General features: G+C 44.4%; 2 protein-coding genes across 2 annotated transcripts in view; one reads left to right on the plus strand and one right to left on the minus strand.

The window, feature by feature from the left end:
• The window catches only part of LOC141178644 (uncharacterized), a 1,052,471-nt gene that overhangs the window by 786,253 nt on the left and 241,289 nt on the right, over positions 1-24,929 (plus strand). The gene's annotated exons all lie outside the window — the stretch shown is intronic.
• The window catches only part of LOC141178643 (uncharacterized), a 45,980-nt gene that overhangs the window by 11,759 nt on the left and 9,292 nt on the right, over positions 1-24,929 (minus strand). The window contains exons 2-7 of the mRNA XM_073660532.1: positions 21,292-21,441; positions 20,983-21,162; positions 20,785-20,908; positions 20,605-20,702; positions 20,316-20,406; positions 2,652-2,809 (exon numbers count right to left, since the gene is read on the minus strand). Of these exons, the coding sequence (XP_073516633.1) occupies positions 2,652-2,809; positions 20,316-20,406; positions 20,605-20,702; positions 20,785-20,908; positions 20,983-21,162; positions 21,292-21,369 (729 nt within the window). The 5' untranslated portion in view covers positions 21,370-21,441. The remainder of the gene's footprint in view (positions 1-2,651; positions 2,810-20,315; positions 20,407-20,604; positions 20,703-20,784; positions 20,909-20,982; positions 21,163-21,291; positions 21,442-24,929) is intronic.

Consider the following 24,929-nt stretch of genomic DNA (forward strand, 5'->3'; position numbering starts at 1 on the left):
GATGTTCACCAAAAAATAAATCCGGCAAACATACCTTAGGCTCCAAGAAATATGCTCCAGGACAGTTACTCACGTGCTGACGGAGCTCGGCCACTTCCAGAGAGAGTCCCTGCAGGTGTTTAGCCAAATCCTGAACCGACACCATGATGGAACAAAAAAAAATCTTTCCTTAGAGAATTTACAGGCTGGACTTACTGTTATGTTCTGCTACCAAAGCTAAGGAAAGAGAGGAGATCTGTCCCTACTATAAGACTCAGCTGAATCCCTACGATGTAACAGGGAACCTGATCCTGCGATCAGACCTGCTAAAGTCCTAATCTAGTCTGTACGGAGACCTATAGATTTGGGGAGGGAATCCCTACAAGTACTAAGGACTGGGAGGAATAAGGGACACCTCCTAACAGAAATAGCAGCAGACAGACGAACAAACAAAATAGATAGAACCTAGAGGTCCGTAGACCAAGCAAACTAACAGAGTTAGATACAGAGCACAGGCTAGCTAGAAAGTAGATATACAATGAAGTCCAGCAAAGCCAGAAGGGCGGAGCAGGATTAAATAGGCCAACAAGGTCATGTGACCAGCAAAGGAAAAAAAACCTAACAGCAAGGTTCTAACAGATAATAAGGGAAACATATGAGGAGATATATTATTTTACAGTATTTAGTTTTCTGCTTTCCATCTACTAATAAAACCTATATATTTTAGGACATAGACAACAAGCAGTTTCTTTCTTCGAGTCTGTAGCTGAACACATATCTCAAAGACTCATCTTCCATAAAGCTAATTCTCGTCTCATTTACAGACACTGCAATCGGCATTAGCAATACTGCAGGAGATATTAATTACACGTGACATGAGAAATAACTACTTCATGATGAGGACGACATCTTCATCTTCTACTATGGCTCTTGAAATATATTTAGCCAGAGTTCTTCACTGACTACATCTCCACCAGCCGTCTATATGAATGTTTCCCGTCTTCCCCGGACTGTAATCTTCTATCACATTAGATCTCATGTCTGAACAGAAAAAAGGCTTCTCCCCTGTGTGTATTCTCTTGTGCTTAACCAAACCTGATTTCCGGCTAAAACATTTTCCACATTCTGAACAAGAAAATGGCTTCTCCTCTGTGTGACTTCTCTGGTGATTAACAAGATTTGATTTCTGGTTAAAAAAATTTCCCACACTTGAAACAAAAAAATCTATTTTCTGCTGTGTGAATGCTTTTGTGTTTAAGGCTGTGTGCCCACGTAGCATTTTTCAAGCGTATATGCTGCGGAATTTCCGCAGCGTAAACGCTTGAAAAACGCATGTATATCCGCACCCCATGGTCCCCAATGGCATTCCGCAATGTCAATGCCCATGCTGCGGATTTTTCCACAGCGTTTATGCTGCGTTCAAAAATCCGCAGCATGTCATTTAATTTTGCGTTTCCGCATGCAGAATTGCCTTTGTCCAATGCATAAAAAACACAAGGCAATTCCGCATGTGGAAAACGCGTGATAAAAGCGCGATAAACGCGTGCGGAATTCCGCATGCGTTTTTCCGGGAGAGGACTTGCAGAAATTTTCTGCTTCATAAATGCAACGTGGGCACATAGCCTTTGGCTATGTGCCCACGATGCAGAAATGCTGCATATTTTTTACGCTTCTCCCTGGCAGGAAAAACGCATGCATTTTTTACATGCGTTTTTCCCGCCAGGTAGAAGCGTTTGTCAAGCGTCCTTGCATGCATTTCTGCATGCGGGTTATCAAGCGCTTTTCCGAGCGATTTTAGCATCACTTGGAAAGTGCTTGACAAGTTGTTCACACTATATAAATCCATGCAACCGGCATGGATTTATAGTAGTGTGACCAAGTTAGTTAAAAAAAAAAGAATAAGAATGTTAAAAAATAAAAAAATTAAGTTTATACTCACCTTCCGATGTCCTCCCGGTGTTATCTCCGCTGCGTCCGGTGTGTTGGGCGGCTCGCACTGTTTTGAAGGACCTGCGGTGATGTCATTGAGCCATGTGTTGGGTCACATGACTCTGATGTCATGGCAGGTCCTTCACAACAGCGCAAGCATTGCAAGAGACCGGACGGAGCAGACAAAACACCGGGAGGACATCGGAGGGGAAGTATAAACTTCATTTTTTATTTTAAATTCTTTTTTTAGCTTCTATGGTACCCAGGGTCTGGATGAGAGTCACCTCTCCTACAAACTTGGGTACCATCCGCACATAGAAACGCATAATATCCCTGTGTACAAATGTACTGACACGGATATTATGCGTTTCAATGCAAGTCAATGGCGGCGATTACGCTGCGTGTCCGCAAAATTAATGGACATGCTGCGGATTTTTGAGCGCAGCATAAAAGCTGCAGAAGAATCCGCAGCATGGGCATTGACATTGCGGCTTGTCATTGGGGACCCTGGGGGGCGGATTACCAAGCGTTTCCCAAGCGTTTATGCTGCGGAAATTTCGCAGCATAAACGCTTGGAAAACACATAGTGGGCACACAGCCCAAGAAAAGACTTTGAGGGAAAAACGTTTTCCATATTCTGAACATGAAAATGGCTTCTTTGCTTTAGGAGCAATTTGTTTTTTAATGCTTATTTTGTGACTTTGATTTTCCTTAGTAGTTGGTAATGAATCAGAAGACAGGACCTGTTTCAAATGATCAGATAATAGCTCTTTGCTGTGAAGGGATGATGGTATATCTGGAGTAATGGCATTCACTTCAATTGTATCCTGTGGGATCTCAAGATCATCTGATTTAAAAATTGAAGACGTCAACTGTCCCTCTGATCTCCTGGTACAGTCATCTGCCAAGAAGAAAACCAATTATTATTTATGAAAAACATACCCTTAAAATTTATATTGTTGAATATTCCTAATTAAACTCTATGTAAAAATGCACTTTATGTAAAAGTATCATTATTTACCAAGAAAACATCACAGAAAAAAATCAGCCTTACCAACACCAAATCAGATAACAAATGCATTAGCATTTTAGTGTTGGTTGTGTGTACTGGGGTGTCTGTCCATGTGGGGTGCACTTATATAGTGCTGGGCAGCCTTCCTGATCTAATAGTATGGGCATCATCACTATCCTAAGCCAGACACTGCATCACACCTACCTGTGTGACTGGCGTCCTATGCAAGCTTCATCTGTGTGCATCTTTAATACTAAGTAATCACCCTCTCCATGAATTAGTAGGTTTGTGAGTGGTTGCTTCATAAGTATTTTGCACCTGCGCAGCCCCCACCTTTATCATGGGGGTCTGCGGCATCCTGCTAGTGCATTTGTTATATGATTTGGTGTTAGTAAGGCTGTATCTTTTTCTGTGATTTTTTTTTTATTTTGCCCTATGTTAGCCGTCATTATTCATCAAGACAATAACAGTTCACAGTGTAATAGAAAACCTCATAGGATGAACCAGTGGATCGTAGTGTCCAACTATTTGTTCATTCTGTCTCCCAAATATGGAATAAAAAGCCATCAAGCAATGTTATGTAGGCAAAAATAATATCAATAATAACTTCTACTCATCTCACAAAAAACAAGTCCCCACTCAGGTCCATCATCTGTCAATGGAAAACCAGAGGTTTCCACATTATTAGTGGCTCAAAGGCTTTAGAAAAGCAACATGGTTTCCATAAACCAATCCAGCAATATCCACTCTCCCAAAGTCAGATCTCCCCCTCACTTCTGAGCCTTGCAGTGCGCCCAAAACACATTTAGCATCCATGTATTTGACATTACTATAGTGAGAAGAACCCACTTAATTGATGGTGTGTGTCTCCTGGAGCACAATCTGGACACTATGTGTTGGGTAATGAAATTATATATTTGTCATTTTCACTCTCCAACATCCACTGCGTGCTAATTTCCGGAAAGTGCCTGTGGAGTCAAAATAGTCTCTACTCCTATAGATTATTTCACTGAGGGTTATAATTTCCAAAATGGAGACACTTTATGGGGATTTCTACTGCTCTTGTTTTATGCAATTTGGTCACATTAGGGCTTCTGTAAATGGTGGGTCCCATCTCCTATGGGATCTGCTCCTGCGACGTCTGCTTCTCTCACCAGAAGCCGCCTTATTCATCCTGCAGGCGGCGCTGGTGATGGAGGAGACGTCAGAACCAGAAGCTCTGGGCGGCGCAGGCTCTGTCCAGCCACTAAGATTAGGGTGCCTGGGACCAGTAGTACCATCCAGTCTGGCAGTATGGGTGTGTGTGCTGTCCAGCTGGAGTAATCTGCTCCCTGCTTCAGCTAACTGGAAAGCACCGCACCCTACTAAAGCTGGAAGCATATTGCTGGAAGCTGCCAGATACAGCCTTGTTCTCCTCTGGTTCAGTCCTCTGTACTCAGGTCCCGACTTGTGTATTTGTCTCCTGTTCGGAGAATCTCTAATCCCGTTTATTTTACTTAGCATTATATATTGTTTTGAGTATATCAATAGCCAATCACCTACAGCCGTACTACAGGCTTAAACCAATGTTAGTACGATTATTACAGAAACACACATATGGTCATATTATCGTTAGTTCGGCACATGATGGAAAGTTACAAGGTTATACATCCCGGCTCAGACTAGTTAGATAACAGGAGCAGGGTGTTTCATAGAATGTTCTTGAGAGAAAAGGTTCTTGTGAGAAAATTGCATGTGAAGCAGGAGAAAAGAATGAAAGAATGTATGCTATGCAAGGTGTAATAATAACATCATTTTAGAAGCAAGCACAAAATGAAGTAACTATAGCATGAATATCGATATGTAATTTACATCAACCTTGTAACATAATAATTTGACACTCACTTGGTCTACCGTGAACGGTCATTGCTGCCCTCCCTCAACAGCTTGGTGCCGTGACTCGGATCCCTAACCAGGGACGCCCCACCACCTCTGGACGTCCACAAAGAGAGACTTGCTTTCGGCCTCCCCCACTGGAATTGGGACTGATCATCCCCCGCAAAAGCCACGGTAAGTGCCTGAGTTCTTTACTAGTGATACTGACCGTTTGGCCTGGTTTCCACGTGGTGCGTGGTTGTTTGCAGTATCTCCGGATGTCTTGGTTGGATATAGTCAAAGGTGAGACTATAGAGGTGTAGTCCCTTTAGGGGTCTGATATTGATAACTTTTAAAGCAGTACCACCTCGGATTGACAAGTGAATATTGTATGAATCTTCCTTAACTTCTGACAAAGATTCTTAGGAGACTGAACACTATTAGTATCAGTCGCGGCAGGTGATCGAAGATTGGGTAGGACACGCACACAGATATAAGTATATCGAGTGTCCAGAGGGCTGCAGACGCGAGCTCTCCTCCTTTCACCTAGTACCGTACGTGACTTCCCCGAAGGGAGGGGCGAGTCAGTGGAACAGTTGAGGCCGGCCGGACTCATACTGTGCACAAATCAAGGATCTTTGTCAGTCGAAAGGCAGCAGTGCAGTGATTAATCAATGTTTCTGTGGAGCAGAAAGAAAGTGTCTCCCACTCAGGAGGGAGAGGATGTGATGACTATCATGGTCGGTCGAGAGGGGAAAAGATCATTTAAGAATGCACCAAAAGTGTTTAAGTTGTTAAACTTTCCCGTGGAGGGGAGGCTTCAGCCTACATTGTGGGACGAAGGAATCCGGCAGAAAAGGGGAAGACTAGTTGACTGTGGATTGTTGGAAGATGCAGAAAAGTTTAAGAAAGTTGCACATGAGATTTGTGGTGATAGATATGTTGAAATAGAGGAGAAGCCTGGTTATTTCAATTATCTTTATGTCAAGAAAGTAAAATTATCTAGCACTGTAACAAAAACTGTCTGTTTTGTGCTACAAAATGAAGCTGATGGGGAAAAGGTAGAGGAGGAAGTAGATTCCCCTTCCCAACTTATGTGTCAACAAACTGAATCTGAAGCCCCTAAAGAAGCATCCCCTACCCCCACAAATGTAGCCGTACCCCAGCCCCTGAATCCGGAAACTGAGCAATTTATACCTAAGGAGATTAAATACCCTGCACTTCCCACTGGTGGCCAGCCACCACCATATAACCCAGATGGCTGGCTTTGTAAAGTGTGTTGGGTCACCAATCCGGGATGGCGCGAGATGTGTTATAATTGTGGAACACGCAGACCCAGTGTTGTAGCACCAACCTTCCCATTACTTAACGCTGACGGCGGGTATTATAAACCATTGCCCCCACCTGCTCCCGCCATGGTCCACACTCCATTCGGGGAGACCCAGGGACCTCCGAACTCTACCCTATTCACCCTCTCCCGAAGTGGGGAAATAGAACATGGACACAAGTACCAGGAGGTGGCGTCTGTTTTGCTGAACGGTCCTTCGGAATTTTCCACTATACTGAAAATAGGCATGGGGAGTATACCGCAACAGCAAGTTGGGATCATTGTAAACGCAGCAAATGCAAAACTACAGCATGGGGGGGGGCTAGCTGCAGAAATATGTCGTATTGGGGGACCACAAATACAAACTCATCCAACGATTACATCCGTGACCACGGTCCGTTAAGAGAAGGAGAAGTGATGGCTACAAGAGCGGGACAGCTATCATGTCAGTATGTTATACATGCGGTGGGACCAAAATATGATCCCCTGGATGTACCCAGGTCACAACACCTGTTTGCAGAAACAATTCAAAACACCATAGCATACGCATCACAGCTTCATGCGGTCCCAACCCTAGCCCTGCCATTTATTTCCACCGGTATTTTTGGATATCCAAAACAAGACGCGGCCAAAATAATAGTCGGGGCTATAAAGCAATATATCGCCACGCATCCAACTAAATTGAGAGAGATAAGACTCTTGGCCATCGACAGGGATCTTGTTGATTATGCCGCTCAACTAATCAAACCCGATATCTGGTCTCCCCCAGTGTTCCCCTACCTCCAAGATCTCCCAACAATCAGTACTCATGCTGATTTCCCTCCACCTCCACCCCCTCTCACAAAGATGGAGGAAATGGAGGAAGCGGACCACAATACCAGCCCACCCAAATATACCCCGTTTACCCCAGTACAGATGGATACTCTGTGTAACCGTCTCCCGGATCCCGAACATTCCCCCATGGCTTTTTACAGGGGCATGGCCGCAAATAGAGAGATATATTCAACAACAAGGCAAGATCTTTTACACCTGCTCCGTGTAAAAGCCGGTGAAGGATATTATCCCATGGTAGAGGCAGCTGTCCCATATAATAGAGCATTAGACACCAATACATATGAGAGCGGGGTTGACTTCTGTCAAGCCCTTAAAATATGGGCTTAGGATAAGTTGGCTGATCAATCCACTACCCTCACAGATGTCACTCATGAGAAGGGAGAGTCGGCTGAGAAGTTTTATGGGAGCCTTATGCAGGTCTATAAGGACCTTGGGTTCTCCTTACATACTAAAACTCATTGCCAGCTGTTAGTATCCGCCGTTATCCAGGGGTTACGGACTGAAATCAAGGACGCGATATTGGCTGAATGACCAGATGTTGAGTCAGCCACCCCAGGAGATGCCCTAAAGGTAGCAAAAAGCTTCCAGAAAAGTGTCGCCCGGACCGCTTCTGCGGTTAAGCCCAAATCTAAACCCGCTGCAGTGGCAGTTGCGGCACCTGCACTACCCGCAACACAGTATCCTCCCTTACAGCCCCACTATTACCCCATGGCGGTACCTGATCAGCGAGTAATGTATCCCGGGAAAAGGCCAATAGTGAATTCCCGTCTTCAGTGTTGGAGGTGTGGCCGGACGGGACAGTTCCAAAGGGACTGTCACACCCCTGCTAGCCAGTGGACCGCCCAAGCCCCCCTATCTAGAAATAGGACGCCCGGCCCACGAGACTCACGAGAAAATGTCCCCCAAGACCATCCATTCTGAAATGGAGCCCAACCAGAGTCTGCCATTGTGATGTCCGCAACCACTGGGGCGGCCAACTCCATTTTAAAATCCACTGAACTGCTCCAGGGTCTCCCAGTCCAATTTTCTAACGACAATCTAATATTGATCAGTGTAGATGGCAGACCTAACAAACACACTCTCACTAAACCTATTCCGATTGGCCCATTTCCGGAAGTAATGGCACAATTTGTCATATCCCCGACCTGCTCGGTAAATCTTTTAGGAGCAGACCTCTTGTCTAAATTCCGATCCCGAATTCAATACCAGGACAATGGTCAGATGATCCTTACTTTAAAGGATCCAAACTCTGATGCACACATAGAGGTCTGCATCTTACGGGCGCTACCCACGGTTATGATTAACATATTAGATATGATTGGAAATCTCCCAAAAGATCCCAGGTTAGCTCCATACACAGAGGAAATCCCTTCTCATCTGTGGTCACAAGGCCCAGACGACATTGGGTGGTTGCCGGTAGAACCAATACAGGTGTACCTCAAGCCCGGAGCACCCTTTCCCAAGGTTCGCCAGTACCCGCTCACACATGCACAAGAACAAGGTCTACACCAGCAAATTCACACCTTGTTAGAAAATGGGGCACTAATCCCCTGCGTCTCCCCGTGCAATAAGCCGTTGTTCCCCGTAAGGAAAAAATCCCAACCGGGGCAGCCGCCCGCTTATCGATTGGTGCAAGATTTGAGGGCAGTAAATGCAGCGATAGTCTTGGAAACTCCTGTGGTGCCTAACCCACATACACTTCTCTCACAAATACCATCTACCGCAGCCTGGTTTACAGTAATTGATTTAGCAAACACCTTTTTCAGCATTCCACTACATAAAGACTGTCAGTTTCTGTTTGTATTTACATATCATGGCAGGCAATTGACTTGAACAGTGATGCCGCAGGGAGCGCAGAATAGCCCTAATCAGTTTGCAAAGAACATGTCTAGCTGTCTGCTGCCGTGGCAGCTGGACAACTCTGAGGTAGTACTATTACAATACGTTGATGATCTTCTTTTGTGTGCCCCCACGGAGCAAGTGTCCATCAGGGCCAGTGTTAGCCTCCTCAAGCATCTAGCAAAACTGAATTGTAGAGTCTCAGCCTCGAAACTTCAGTTTTGCCTCGGTCAAGTGGTTTTCTTAGGCCACTGCCTTACTCAGGGTGCCAGACATCTCACAGAAGAAAGAAAGACCATCTACCTACTACCATTTCCAAAAGATCCCATAGAGCTGCAACGGTTCCTCGGACTATGTACATATTGCGGACAATGGATCCCAGGCGTGTCACGTCTGATGCAACCCCTATATGATGCATTAAAAGAAGACACTCTGGCTGGTGTAAACAACAAGGACCACCAAGAGCTGCTGCAACAAGCCTTTGAGCAACTAATATCAAGGATAATGACAGCCCCTGCCCTTGGAAACCCAGATTATGCTCAACCTTTCCATTTTTATGTCTCCGAGACAGGAGGGCATGCAGCCGGGGTACTCACGCAGAGACACTGTACAAAGCAGCGCCCGGTCGGTTATTACTCAGCGCGTTTGGGCCCAGTAGCCAGGGCCTCCCCCAGCTGTCTAGGAGCGGTTCACGCCACACAGCAGTTACCTGAAAAAACGGCGGACATCATCCTTGGACATGAGACTCACATTTATGCTCCACACAATATTGCGGCTGTTTTGGCTTTACAGCAACTTAAACATCTGTCCACACAGAGACACCTGCGGCTGCAGTGTTTGTTGATTTTGCCAGAAAATGTGAAATTATACCGGTGCACCACCATCAACCCGGCCACCCTGCTACCAGCACCTGAAGGAGAGGGGAAAGATGCTCCACCACATGATTGTCTGGAACAAATTACTGCGGAGTCAACTCCACTTGTTTTAGTGGGGGAAGTACCCTTGGATGACCCAGGACTTACGTTAAATACGGATGGATCCAGATATGCTGACACCTCTGGCAGGTTTCATACTGGATATGCTGTCACAACTGAAGATACATTGGTAGAGCCTGAAGCTTTACCTCCCAGTATGTCAGCACAGGAAGCAGAGCTCAAAGCTCCGATTGCTGCTTGTCAACAGGCCGAAGGAAAACGTGTGAATATATTTACTGACTCGAGATACGCCTTCGGGATTGCACATGACTTTGGGGAGATCTGGGCAAGGAGAGGCTTTGTCACGACTGCAGGTTCTCCTGTGAAAAATGCTGAAAGCGTCAGACAATTGATGGAAGCGGTACAACTACCAAGACAGTTGGCTGTTGTAAAGGTAAAAGCTCATACCTGACCAGATGCCCCTGAAGCAAGAGGTAATGCACTTGCTGATCTCCATGCTAAGCAAGCAGCTCTTCTTCCAACATCCATGTCCATGGCTGTTACGCGGCAGCAGGCCAAACAGCTAAATTCCGTGCCAACCCAGGATCAACCTGCAGAAAATCATCAACCGGTCCATCCAATCACAAAGCTACGCTGCACATAGCAAAAAGTCTCTAAAGAAGAACACCAGTCATGGAAGGAGGCGGTGCTAAATTGATAGATGGGCTATGGAAAAAGGGACAACTGTATTGTTTGCTTCGACTCCTATATCAGGCCGTTGCAGCCTGGGCCCATGGACCGGTGCATCGAGGGAAGAATCAAGCTTTGCTACTGGTACAGAAACTCTATTGGGCCCCAGGAATTTCCATCGTGTTGAGCGCACAAAACAAAGGTTGCACAATATGCCAAACCAGCAACCCAGGCAGATTACCGAATGTACCGACAAAACACCTTGCTAAACCAGAGTATCCGTTCCAACGATTGCAAGTTGATCATATCACTCTCCCTAAAGCAGGACGATATTAATACTGCTTAGTGGTAGTGGATATGTTTTCCAGCTGGCCAGAAGCATTCGCCGTTCCAAACATGACTGCCAAGAAGCTGGTCTCTGAAGTTGTTTGCCGGTATGGAGTCCCAGAAGTTATCGAAAGTGATCAGGGACCAGCCTTTTCCTCATGCGCATATCAACAAATACTTACCATGATTGGATCAACAGTGGCGCTGCATACTCCTTACCATCCTCAGTCAAGCGGCAAGGTGGAGAGATTGAATGGCACACTGAAAAGGCAATTGACCAAAATGATGCAGGAGACTACGGCCCAGTGGTCTGAACTCCTTCCCATTGCACTATACCACATACGCACCACCCCCATAGGGAAACAAACTGTCACCCTATGAGATACTATTTGGGTCACAACCAGCTATAGCTCGATTTACCCCATAACAATTATCAGAAGAAACAGATCATGTTGTGCAATATGTGATTCAGCTTGCCAAAGCCTTAACTAACACCCATGCATTAGTATCATCTTCTATTCCAGATCCAGCTGATGCAGAAGGTTATCATACCCTCAAGCCCGGAGATTATGTGTATGTGAAGAGGTATGTACGGAAACACGGACTAGAACCATTGTATGACGGACCATACCAAGTGCTCCTTACAACCCCAACAGCAGTAAAACTTGAAAGGTGGTCAACATGGATCCATACTTCACATTGCAAACGTCAACCATCCTGAGATGTTTTATGATAATATGTATGGTTAGATTAATCAATACCTGGAATAGCCTACAACAGAGTACTGACCCTTTTAATAACAAGTTCATAATTCTTGTACCAAAATCTGGTGGTGAGTAGAGTCAATTAGAGAACAACCCGATCAGTGACTGTTGGATATGTACTCACTCACCAGTTTCAGCCACTAGTATGCCTTTTCTGGCGGTCCCAGTCACTCTGGAAGAAATACTAAACTGGCCCAATTGTAGCGACGCCCTTGCTAATAACGCTACTAAGTTTAGTAGATTATGGAACACCACCGTATCTCCACTTGTGGCAAGGAAATCTTACTGCCACCAGTAGACACCTACAATTTCTTACCCTTAAAGGAAACAAATGGGTGCCCAGAAACAAGTCCTCCTTGACTAATTTAGGTTTCATACCAACTGAAGGTCTACAAATCAGTTTTAATGCTACTCCTAGTACGGCAGATGCTTTTAAACCATCATTGTTGGAAAGATACATTCATAATCACTCATGGGTACATGCAAATCTGTTTATAAAAGGTACCAATGACACGTTATAAAATATCTGGTAACATCCCTTGCAATGAATCTTCTGAATATACAGTATGCCTATTGATCCAACATGTGGCAATCTGGATATTGGATACTGTAGCCCCCTGGGACAAATGCCTTCATGGTGTATGTTCTCAAATAACACCGTTTTTATCGATTTGGTACATAAATTAGTATTACAGCACTCTGCTTTATGGGATCTGCCATCAGCCACATTTTGGGTCTGTGGGAATAATGCGTATAAATGGCTCCCAGTCAGAGTAGGGGGGACTTGTACGTTGGCCCGGCTAACTCCAGCCACTTATCTTATTCCCCATAGTAAAGTAGATATGAGAGCCATCCACGCCCATCAGGAAGACCTCATTTAGTACAAATGAGTATACCCAATAAGATAGCCAGAACTGTCTTCCTCTACCCTATTGTAACACAAATGTGGGACAAATTAGTGGAAGTCACTGACTACTTAGGTGACAAGATTTGGAGTATATTGGAATTAATACTACTGTTGCGGTGCAGAATCAACTTATTACAGTAGCTAATCAACATACTTTAGTTCTGGACTATTTGACAGCAGCTCAAGGAGGGATGTGTCAGGTTATAGGCCCAGCCTGTTGTCACTATATTGACCCCGACTCTACCATAAGGTTAAAGACTAAAATGGAAGACATTAGGAAACTCAGGGAAGAATATAACAAACATAATGAATTGACCAAAGACAGTTGGTGGTCTGATACGTTCTCCTTTTAAAATCCTGCTAATTGCTTTAAAGGGATTGGTGGATGGATTGTTGGAATATTACAAGGAGCGTTGCATATTGCTGCTTGCATCTTGTTAATATATGTTTTACTAAAACTAGTCTTTTATTGTATCCCAATTTGCATGAGGAAAACCTACTGTTAGAACCCTCCTGTTAGTTTTTTCTATTTTGCTGGTCACATGACTTTTTGCCTATATAATCCAGCTCCGCCCTCCTGGTCTTGCTGGACTTCAGTGTTACATTTACTCTTAAGCTAGCCAGGTGCCTTGTACCTCACTCTGTAGTTTGCTTGGTCTTTTGACCACTAGTACTTCTGTTTGTTTGTTTGTCTTTGCTCTGCTACAATTTCTGCTAGGAGGTGTCCAACTATATCCCAGTCCTTAGTTCTTGTAGGGACCCCTCCCTTATATCTATAGGTCTGCGTTCAGACTACCCGAGGACTTAGGAACAGGTCCCCCGCTGCATCGTAGGGAATCAGCTTAGTCCTATTGTAGGGACAGTCCTATCTTTCCTTAGTGTTTGTAGCAGTTCATAACAGTAAGTCCAGCCCAAAAATAAAACACTCTAAGGAAAGAAATCAGCATGGTGTCGGTTCAGGAGTTGGCTCAACACCTGCAGGGACTGTCTTTGGAGGTGGCCGAGCTCCAGCAACACGTGAGTAGCTGTCCTGGAGCACATTTTGTCGAACAGAAGGTAGGACTGCCAGATTTTTTTTTATGGTAAACGGCAAGATTTTTTTTCCTTTAAAAACGCTTGTTTATTATATTTTCGTTTAAGACCCAGATCCTCGGGGAATGAATCACAGTGCATTGGGTTTATAATGTCACTTTTGCGCAAAGAACCACAGGGATGGGCCTTTTCTCTACAACCTAATGATCTGTGTTTTAGATCTGTGGAAGATTTTTTTTCTGCTATGGGGTTGTTGTATGATGATCCTGATCGAGTCTCATCTGCTGAAACTGAATTAAGACATTTGAAGCAGGGATCAGGTGATGTGGAAAATTATTGTACATACTTCAGAAGATGGTCGGCTGAAGTGGAATGGAATGACTCAGCATTAAAATGTTTGTTTCTTGATGGTCTAGGTGAAAGGGTTAAGGATCTGCTGATTGACTTCCCAAAACCTGGAACCTTGCAGGAGGCAATGCAATTAGCCATACGTGTGGACAGGAGACTGCGTGCTAGGAGTAATGAAGAGAAATCTACTGCTATGGCAGCTCCTAGTTTTCAGAGGGTCTGTTCGGAGGGTGGAGAATCGATGGAGATTGGGGCGATGTCACCCCACTCTCAGGAAAAAGACCGCAGGTTTGCTAAAGGATTGTGTTTTATTGCGGTAAATCTGACCACTTTATTAAGAACTGTGTGCTTCGTTTGAACAAAGAAAAAAAAAAAAAAAAGAGGTCAGTTACGCCCGCATAGCTTGTTTAAACTCAAAAGGAGTATTTCTTTCTGGAAACACCTCATTTCAGGAGGAGTTGATTGAATTTCGGGTATTTGTGGATTGTGGTTCTACACTCAATGTGATTGATGAGGGTTTTTTGGAAAAATTTAAATTAGAATCCAAACTTTTGTCATCTCCTATCTCTGTGGTTGCTGTTGATGGCTCTCCCTTGAAAGGTATTACTCACAAGGTTTTTGAATTTCCCCTCACCATTAATGGTATCCACCAAGAGAATTTGGATTTGGCGGTATTAAATAATGTGCCTGCTCCAGTGGTTTTGGGGTTACCTTGGTTAAAATTGCACAATCCTGTACTGGACTGGTTTACCGATGAAATTAAGTCTTGGAGTCCTAAGTGTTATGATAGATGTTGCAATGGTCGCATTGCTGCTGTGGAAAAAGGGGAATTACCTGTACCTATTCATGATTTTTGGAAGTTTTTTTCTGAGGAGGAGTCGCAAGTTTTGCCTCCTCATAGGGACTATGATTGTACTATTGAGTTTGTCCCTGGAGCAACTCTTCCCAAGAGTCGCTTATTTAATCTTATTATCCCTGAGAGAAAGGCCTTGGAGGAATACATACAGACAAGCTTGGCCGCCGGTCACATTAGACCTTCTAAGTCACCTGTGGCTGTTGGATTCTTTTTTGTAAAAAAAAAGGACGGTGGTTTACATCCATGTCTGGACTTTCGCGAAATTAATAAAATTACAGTACGCAATTCCTACCCACTGCCATTAATTCCTGACTTGTTCAACCAGTTAGTGGGGGCCAAATGGTTCTCTAAGATTGATCTCCGGGGGGCATACAATTTGTTACGTATGAAGGAAGGTGATGAGTGGAAAACTGCTTTTAACACTCCAGTGGGTCATTTTGAGAACCTGGTTATGCCCTTTGGTCTTACCAACGCACCAGCGTTTTTTCAGAACCTTATTAATGACATCCTAAGACCGTTGATCGGTAAGAATGTGGTGGTGTATTTGGATGACAATTTGATTTTTGCGCCGGATCTGGAGTCTCATTGGCAGAGCGTACGTGAGGCATTGCAGTTGTTAAGCGACAATTCACTTTTTGCTAAGCTGGAGAAATGTGAGTTCGCTGTGCAGAGAATTAGTTTTTTGGGCTACATTATCTCCAGCGAGGGCTTTGAGATGGACCCGGTGAAGGTTCAGGCGGTTCAGGAATGGCCTAGGCCTATTGGTTTGAAACCAATACAGAGATTTTTGGGTTTAGCCAATTATTACAGAAAATTCATTAAGAATTTTTCTATAATTGTTAAGCCGCTGACCGATCTCACCAGGAAAGGTTCGAATACGGTCCAGTGGACTACTGAGGCCATTGAAGCTTTTGTGTATCTCAAGGAGAGGTTCAGTTCTGCCCCCATCCTTATGCAGCCTGATGAGACCAAGCCTTTTTTGGTCGAGGATGATGCTTCTTCGGTGGGGGTCGGTGCTGTTTTGTCTCAGGAACACAAGGATGGAGTACATCCCTGTGCTTTTTTTTTTTTAAAAAGAAATTTCTGAGACCAAACTTCATTACGATGTCGGTAATCGGGAATTGCTGGCGATTAAACTCGCATTTGAACATTGGCGTCATCTCTTGGAAGGTGCTAAATTTCCCATTCAGGTTTTTACTGATCATAAGAATCTGATCTATCTTGATGCTGCCAAGCGCTTGAATGCCCGTCAAGCTAGGTGGGCACTTTTTTTTTTGCGGTTTAATTTTTCTGTTACTTACATTCCGGGTACCAAGAATGTAAAAGCGGATGCTTTATCTCGCAGTTTTTCTCCCATGGTTGGTACCGAGGAGGAGGAGAGCATTTTACAGGAAGGTGTTGTGATAGCAGCATTGGACTCCGTTTTGGAAGAGGGGATTCTGAAAGCCCAGGAGGATGCCCCATCTAACACTCCCCATGGGAGGTTGTTTGTGCCTAGGAACTTTAGGAGAGTTTTGTTTGTGGAGTGTCATGAGTCTCGGTTGGCAGGTCATCCAGGAATTTCGGAGACTACGAGACTTGTAGGTCGCAGTTTTTGGTGGCCTGGGTGGCAGAAGGAAGTCATTAAGTGGGTGAGTCAATGTACTGTGTGAGCTAGATCTAAGTCTTCACATGCTCCTGCTGCGGGGTTGCTTTGCCCTCTGGAGGTTCCTAGTGCTCCTTGGACGCATCTTGCTATGGATTTTATTACTGACCTTCCTGCCTCTGAGGGTTTCACTGTTATCTGGGTGGTCGTGGACCGTTTTAGCAAGATGTGTCACTAGGTTCCCTTCATCAAACTGCCCTGCGCCAAGACACTCGCTAAAGCTTTTGTTAAAGAAATTGTCAGGCCCCATGGCGTTCCTACCGACATTGTTTCCGATAGGGGACCTCAGTTCGTGGCTCGTTTTTGGCGTGCCTTTTGTGACAGGTTGGGAGCCCATTTGTCATTTTCATCTGGTTATCATCCGGAGTCTAATGGACAGACAGAAAGAAAGAACCAGGATGTTGAACAGTTTTTGCGTTGTTTTGTGGCTGACAATTAAGAGGGGTGGTCTGAGTTTCCGCCACTGGCTGAATTTGCTCTTAACAACCATACATCCTCTTCTGCAGGATGTTCTCCTTTTTTTGGTTGTACTGGGAGACATCCGTCATTTGGGTCATTCTCCAAATTGGTATCGGCTGTGCCGGAAGAGGAGAATTTTTCCGGTGATTGGGAGAGAGTTTGGACTGATGTACGTCGTAACCTTCAAGAGGCTAACAAAAAATCCAAGAGGTACTTTGACAGGAAACGTCAAGAGGTTTTGTTTACTGTTGGCGACATGGTTTGGTTGTCCTCTAGGAATCTGCGGTTGAGGATTCCTTCTAAGAAATTGGGCCCGAAGTTTGTGGGTCCGTTTAAGGTGCTGCAGGTAGTTAACCAATCTGCTATTAGGTTGGAAGTTCCTACCTCCTGGAAGATTAATCCGGTGTTTCATGTTTCCTTATTGAAAAAAGCTGATGTTTCTGATAGGGACGCCACTGTCTCTGTTCCTCCGGTAGAGGAAGACGGTGAATATGAAATTTCTCGCATTCTTAATTCTAGATGGCATAGAGGAAGATTGCAGTATCTCGTCGCTTGGAAAGGTTTCGGTCCCGAGGATAACTCCTGGGTAAGGGCGGATGATGTATCTGCTCCTAGACTTGTCGGAGCGTTTCACAGGTGGTTTCCTGATAGACCTGGGCCTGGAGGATCCTCATAGAAGAGGGGGTACTGTTAGAACCCTCCTGTTAGTTTTTTCTATTTTGCTGGTCACATGACTTTTTGCCTATTTAATCCAGCTCCGCCCTCCTGGCCTAGCTGGACTTCAGTGTTACATTTACTCTTAAGCTAGCCAGGTGCCTTGTACCTTACTCTGTAGTTTGCTTGGTCTTTTGACCACTAGTACTTCTGTTTGCTTGTTTGTCTTTGCTCTGCTACAATTTCTGCTAGGAGGTGTCCAACTATATCCCAGTCCTTAGTTCTTGTAGGGACCCCTTCCTTATATCTATAGGACTGCGTTCAGACTAGCCGAGGACTTAGGCGGGTCTGTTCACAAGGAACAGGTCCCCCGCTGCATCGTAGGGAATCAGCTTAGTCCTATTGTAGGGTCAGTTTTCCTATCTTTCCTTAGTGTTTGTAGCAGTTCATAACACCTGCCAGTCATCAGAGAGCAAGGAGAACGCTGTCAACCAACATCCAGTGCTACTATACACAGACCTCCCAGATGTGACCAGCATTGAGGACCTGGACGACAAGGGAATGATGACCTTCACCCGCTTGCCAAGACGAACCTCACGTCTGAAGATCAGAGTTTTATGATTATATCAACGGACAAGGGGGGGTGGACATGCCGTGATGGCCTCAATTGGTAACAAGGGCACTAAATGAGTGAAGACCAATGTCCCTCAGGCTCAAAACATGACCCTGGGATAGCACCTCTATTGTTGATAATAACATAATTTTTAGGGGGAAAATGTAAAGGACATATTGATATTCATGCTATAGTTACTTCATTTTGTGCTTGCTTCTAAAATCATGTTATTATTACACCTTGAATAGCATACATTCTTTTCTCCTGCTTCACATGCAATTTTCTCACAAGAACCTTTTCTCTCAAGAACATTCTATGAATCACCCTGCTCCTGTTATCTAACTAGTCTGAGCCGGGATGTATAACCTTGTAACTTTCCATCATGAGCCGAACTAACGATAATATGACCATATGTGTGTTTCTGTAATAATCGTACAAACATTGGTTTAAGCCTGTAGTATGGCTGCAGGTGATTGGCTATTGATATACTCAAAACAATATATAATGCTAAGTAAAATAAACGGGATTAGAGATTCTCCAAATCCTCCCATACAGAGCTCTGTCTTCGTCTGGTTTCCTGATTGCAATCAACCTTGTAACATAATAATTTGACACTCACTTGGTCAACCGTGAAGGGTCATTGCTGCCCTCCTTCAACAGTGACCTCGGCCCGTTTACTGACTACTTTTGTGTGATTTTGTATTTTCTCTGACCTCCATGTTCTGACCCAGCTATCTGACTATTCTTCTTGCAATCTCACACCACAGAACATTAGGTAACACTGTGGCCCAAGCTTAGAGGGTCTCTGTCCAAGTCCAAATCCATGTAGAGGGGTTAAAGCAGGGTTCCCCAACTCCAGTCCTCAAGGCCCACCAACAGGTCATGTTTTCAGTATTTCCTTAGTATTGCACAGGCAATAATTCCATCACCTGCACAGGCAATAATTCCATCACCTGTGCAATACTAAGGAAATCCTGAAAACATGACCTGTTGGTGGGCCTTGAGGACTGGAGTTGGGGAACCCTGGGTTAAAGGATGATGAGCAAGGCAAACCCTGGGATCTGGAAAATGGAGTAGATAGCGCTAAGCCTGTTTGTGGTAGCCATCTTTTGAGCTGCCAGGTGAAAACGAACAGTGTCCACAATACATTGCGTCTGCACACCATCCCAGCAAGATCTGCATTCAAATACCTAAATGGCGCTCCTTCCCTTCTTAACCTGCCATGTGCCCAGACAGTAGTGTACAACCGTATATAGGGTATTGTCAGATTCAAGAGAAGTTGAAATATTATTTGTAAGGTCCATTTGTTTCCCATTATCCTTTGTGAAGAATTCCAGAGTTATCATCATATAAAGTGACACACGTCAGATTTGAAAAATGGGCCCAGATAGGAACACAAAACTGGCTGCAGGAAGAGGTTAAATCAGAGTATTTTGGGCACTAACTACTGTAGTCAAAAACTGTGAGTATAGACAATAACACATCTACTGAAATAATCAATCTCAACAGTCTCCATCAGTAAGTAGTGAGTAACTACTGGTGAAACCTCTCTGGGGTAATTAGAGTATGGGGCACGGTGGCTCTTGGCAATCTAAACTATCGTAAGGGACAATATTTTCTGGCAGATGAGTTTCAAGAAGAAATATTAGACGTTCAAAGAGAACTTTTTATAATAGTGCAGAGATGAGGTGTCTAAAATTTAGCTTAGAGAGATATCATGTCACAGATGTAATGTTTTTTTTTGTTTAGTTTATCACAATCTTGTTTGACGTTAGACGGTTTTAAAATAAATTGAAAAGTCAGGATAAAGGGAAACTCTGTTGTTATTGTACAGAAATTCACACTTGGCCCTCACTGCACATTTAATGTTGTAGATCATAAATGTGAAGTTTGGCCAGAAAGACTGGACCTGGTCTTGTAGGGACCATATGAGCACATTCAGCAGCACAGAAGGGAGAGAAGGTAGATTCATCCAATAAGATATCAGGGTTCTAAGAAGCCAACAGCATCATTACCCTCCGCTTTCTCTTACAGGCCCATCATAATATTTTTCTTCAAGTAATTTTCTGGCTTTGTGGTTTACAGATCTGGGCAGGTAACGTCTCCTAATCACAGGGGGTAGGTGGATCCTCCAGCTTGTAAGTTCTATGGAAAAGGGTTTCAATGCCCAAAATCATTTGAACAGTTTTGGGTGGAAGAGAATGTTGTGGTCTAGAGGCAAAATGGTGATCACATGATGGTGATATGGCCGGACTACACCACCGATAAAGCAGCCACAGCCGGTGACTGAGAAGAATCTGTGACTTCTCTGTATTCAGTGGTTACTACTCACCTGGGTAGTCATATGTAGGAGTCTCCTCTTTACACCACTCATCACCCCTTACATATGTCTCTGTAGTATCAATATGGGTCAGATCTTCACCCTGAAACAAATATTGTAAAAGTCACAGACAGATGGAGAAGTCACATCTATGATCAGCTCTAATCCTGCCATCTCCACCGTTCTCATTACACAAGTATAAAACATATAATACTGGTGGATAAAACAAGACTGAGCACAAGACCTTCACAGCCGTCTACACATCATAGGGGAGATCTCATGACACCTTCTCTCCATCTACCTGATGATCCTGAGGAACATTGGGATCTTCTTGTTTACAGTCATGTGGAAGAAGAGGACGGGGACATCTGTCTGGTGTTGTCCTCTTACTGGATAGATCTGGAGGAAACACATAAGGGACTGAATTCATTCTTTACATACAAATAGTTATAGGCCGTGTGCATTTAGTCCTGTCTATTACCTGGTGATGTGAGGGGCTGAGGAACCTCCATCATGACGTCTTTGTACAAATCTTTGTGTTCTTCTAAATACTCCCACTCTTTCATGGAGAAATAGACAGCGACATCCTGACACCTTATAGGAACCTGACACATACAATGACACCGTCATCTCCCCGATCCCTTAATAGGGTTACTATATAATGTCCCAGCAGTGTCACCTCTCCAGTCAGCAGCTCAATCATCTTATAGGTGAGTTCTAGGATCTTCTGGTCATTGATATCTTCATGCATCAGGGGAAGAGGTGGAGGCCCCGTGAATGGGCTCAGGAGTCTTTCCCATCCCTCAGACACATGGACCTGACGGCGCTCACTAGAGGTCTTCTTCACTACTGTGTAATCCTGGTTATGGAGAAACACATTAATAAATCTCACTAGAGACATTTCCAGAGTCCTCACCTCTCCAGTTCTGTCCATCTGTTATTCCCATAGATAAGAATGATGTAATGTGACGTCATCAGAATCTCTCACCTCTCCAGTAAGACGGAAGAGGATCTCTAGGGTGAGGTGTAATATCCTCTCCGCCATCTTGTCTCTGTCAAAATCCATCTTTGATGGGTCAATAAGGAAAATTCTCTTAAATAGAAGATCTTCACTGAGAGGATCTGATATTGTAGAGACCTGAATGAGAAAATGATGAGCCGATGTAACATCATAAAAATCCTGTGTAATAATACAATTACTGGAGATAATAAGGGAAACATATGAGGAGATATATTATTTTACAGTATTTAGTTTTCTGCTTTACATTTAGTAATAAAACCTATATATTTTAGGCCACAGACAACAAGCAGTTTCTTCCTTGGAGTCTGTAGCTGAAGACGTTTCTCAAAAACTTATCTTCCATAAAGCTAATTCTCGTCTCATTTACCGACACTGCAATAGGCATTAGCAATACTGCAGGAGATATTCATTACACGTAACATGAGAAATAACTACTTCATGATGAGGACGACATTCATCTTCTACTACGGCTCTAGAAACATATTTAGCCACAGTGCTTCACTGACTACATCTCCACCGGTCGTCTATATGAATGTTTCTCATCTTCCCTGAACTGTAATCTTCTATCACATTAGATCTCATGTCTGATTCACACACAGAAGTTTGAGGCTTTGACACATGGTAAGGTTTCTAATATTATACAGAGTAGGACTATCCCGAATGGGTTCACCTTGCCATGGTGGAATAGCTTTCATGCTATTTTTGATCAAAAACAGACCGCCGGGGGGAGCCGCCTGAAAAATGCTCGAGTTTCCCATAGACTTACATTGGGCTCGTTGCTTGGGTCGAGCACCCGAGTGTTCCTATGTGCTCAACCCGAGCATCGAGCACCCGAGCATTTTAGTGCTCGCCCATCACTAGTTCCGAGTTTAAATCCCTGGAGCAGAAAAAATAAACTTTAGTTTTTTAAATGATGTTGGCTAGCACACAAACTTCACTGATGCTTGGCTTTGATATCTGACTTTTCTCACACATCAGAGTAAGAATCACAATTACTTTTAGACCCCCTGAGTATTATCATGGTTAATCTCATAAGCTAAGAAAAACCTCTAGGGACCCTGAACTTTTTATTATTAATTATTATTATTATTATTATTACTATTATCCTTTCAAACCAAAACTATGTGACACAGATGCCTTACCATTAAACTGTAGGTTCATTATTTGATTATTTCGCTAGCGACTTCAGTCTGTGTCTCTCAGCTTAAGTGTCTATTAGCTGAAGTGTCTGAAATTTGAATTAATTCTGAATAATATGATGCATGCAGACTGTACCTTACATGCCATCACCACACTCTAATCAGCATCTGTTTATCCATTCCTCTTACAGGTACGTCACCCAGCTTTTCCCATGCTGTCTTCCCTATACCATTTTGTTCCAATTCTCTAATGGTACGTCACCCAGCTTTTCCCATGCTGAATTCCATGCTGTCTTCCCTATACCATTTTGTTCCAATTCTCTAATGGTACGTCACCCAGCTTTTCCCATGCTGAATTCCATGCTGTCTTCCCTATACCATTCTGTTCCAATTCTCTAATGGTACGTCACCCAACTTTTCCGTCTTGACTCCCATGCAGATTTCTCTATTTCTCTACCCCTATGTTTTACTGGTATGTGACCCAGCCATCCCCCCAGTTTCATTTATGGCCTTGTTTACTCTGTTTTGAGCATCCAGCATCTGGTTCAATCTAATCAGCTGATCAAGATGAGCACAGACCACTCCCATCTGCTTCACAGCTGAATGCATTCTGTAGGCCATATATTGAGAACTAGGAGTCTGTGTCAGACTTCAGTCTGTGTCCCTCAGCTTAAGTGTCCATTAGCTGAAGTGTCTGAAATTTGAATTAATTCTGAATAAAACCTGAAGTGAACTGAAGGTAACTGGATACTAAATCACAGTAAACAATGTTTGTGTTTGTTTTCTCTCACCTCCTTAATCCTTCACTTCTTTCAACCACCCTTAATCCCTACACCTAGTAAGGAACTCTTCATCTCTCCCTCCATTCTCCCCACCCATCTCACCTCCTCCTCAGAGCTATTCCACAACATACAATCCTTTGTCTCCAAACACAGACAGCCACCTCATGCCCTCTCCTGCTCCCACCTAATAACGCTTTCTCTGCTCCTCCTTACTGCCGGCGACATCTCTCCAAATCCTGGCCCTCCTCACCACATCCCTACATTCACTTCCACCTCCTACCCACGATCTATCCCAAACTCTCGTAACCCTTATACCCATCCGCCCAGCCCCCGCTTCCCAGTTCCACTAACAGGAGCTCTATGGAACGCTCGCTCTGTCTGCAATAAACTTTCCTACATTCACGATCTCTTCATCACTAACAAGCTTTCCTTCCTCGGCATCACTGAAACCTGGCTCACCCCCTCCGACACAGCCTCTCCTGCTGCACTTTCGTATGGCGGATTCCACCTCTCCCATACCCCCCCGCCCCACAGGCAAGCACGGTGGAGGAGTAGGTTTCCTCCTCTCAGATAACTGCTCCTTCACCCATATCCCACTGCCGCCCGCAATTACTCTCCCCTCTTTTGAAGTGCACTGCGTGCGCATCTACTCCCCATCCAACCTCCAAATGGCTATCATCTACCTCCCCCCAGGATCAACCACCACTTTCTTTGACCACTTCACCACCTGGCTCCTTCATTTCCTCTCCGTTGACATCCCCACTATCATCATGGGCGACTTTAACATCCCCATTGACACTTCCCTCTCAGCTTCCTCTAAGCGTCTATCCCTCACTTCCTCCTTTGGTCTTACCCAGTGGTCTTCCACACCCACCCACAAAGACGGCCACACGCTGGACCTCATCTTCACCCGCCTCTGTTCCCTATCTAACCTCTCTAACTCACCTCTCCCTCTCTCTGACCACAACCTACTCACATTCTCTTCTCTCTCCTCCCCGGGGCAACAATCCCCACTCCACAAACTTGCATACCCTCGTAGAAATCTCAAACACCTTGACCTACACTCTCTCTCTGAATCCCTCCTCCCTCTTACAGACATTAGTTCCTTAAATGATGCAGATGCTGCTGCCACTTTATACAACACCACAACAGCTGCAGCTCTAGATTCGGTCGCCCCTCTCACGCATACCAAGGCTCGCACAATCAACAGACAACCCTGGCACACCAGCCTAACTAAAGAACTGCGAAGGGCCTCCAGGGTTGCTGAACGTAGATGGAAAAGTCCCACTCCCATGAGCACTTCATCGCATTCAAACAGTCCCTCACTACCTTCAAGTCCACACTCACTGCAGCAAAACAAACATACTTTGCATCTCTCATATCCTCCCTGTCTCACAACCCTAAACAACTATTCAACACCTTCAATTCTCTTCTCCGTCCCCCAGTGCCTCCTCCCTCTCCTCTTATTTCAGCCGAAGACTTTGCCTCATTCTTCAAGCAGAAGATTGACACCATCAGACAAAGCTTTTGCCTAAAGCCCCCACCGCCCCTCCCCAAACCTACTCAACCCTCCTCCTCCAAAACTACATTCTCCACCATTTCTGAAGATCAACTTTCCTCCTTACTCTCCAAATTACACCTCACCACCTGTAAACTTGACCCAATCCCGTCCCACCTCATCCCA

Source organism: Phyllobates terribilis, unplaced genomic scaffold (assembly GCF_046119375.1).
Source record: "Phyllobates terribilis strain yellow unplaced genomic scaffold, ASM4611937v1 Scaffold_29__1_contigs__length_15306474, whole genome shotgun sequence".
Lineage (NCBI taxonomy): Eukaryota > Metazoa > Chordata > Amphibia > Anura > Dendrobatidae > Phyllobates > Phyllobates terribilis.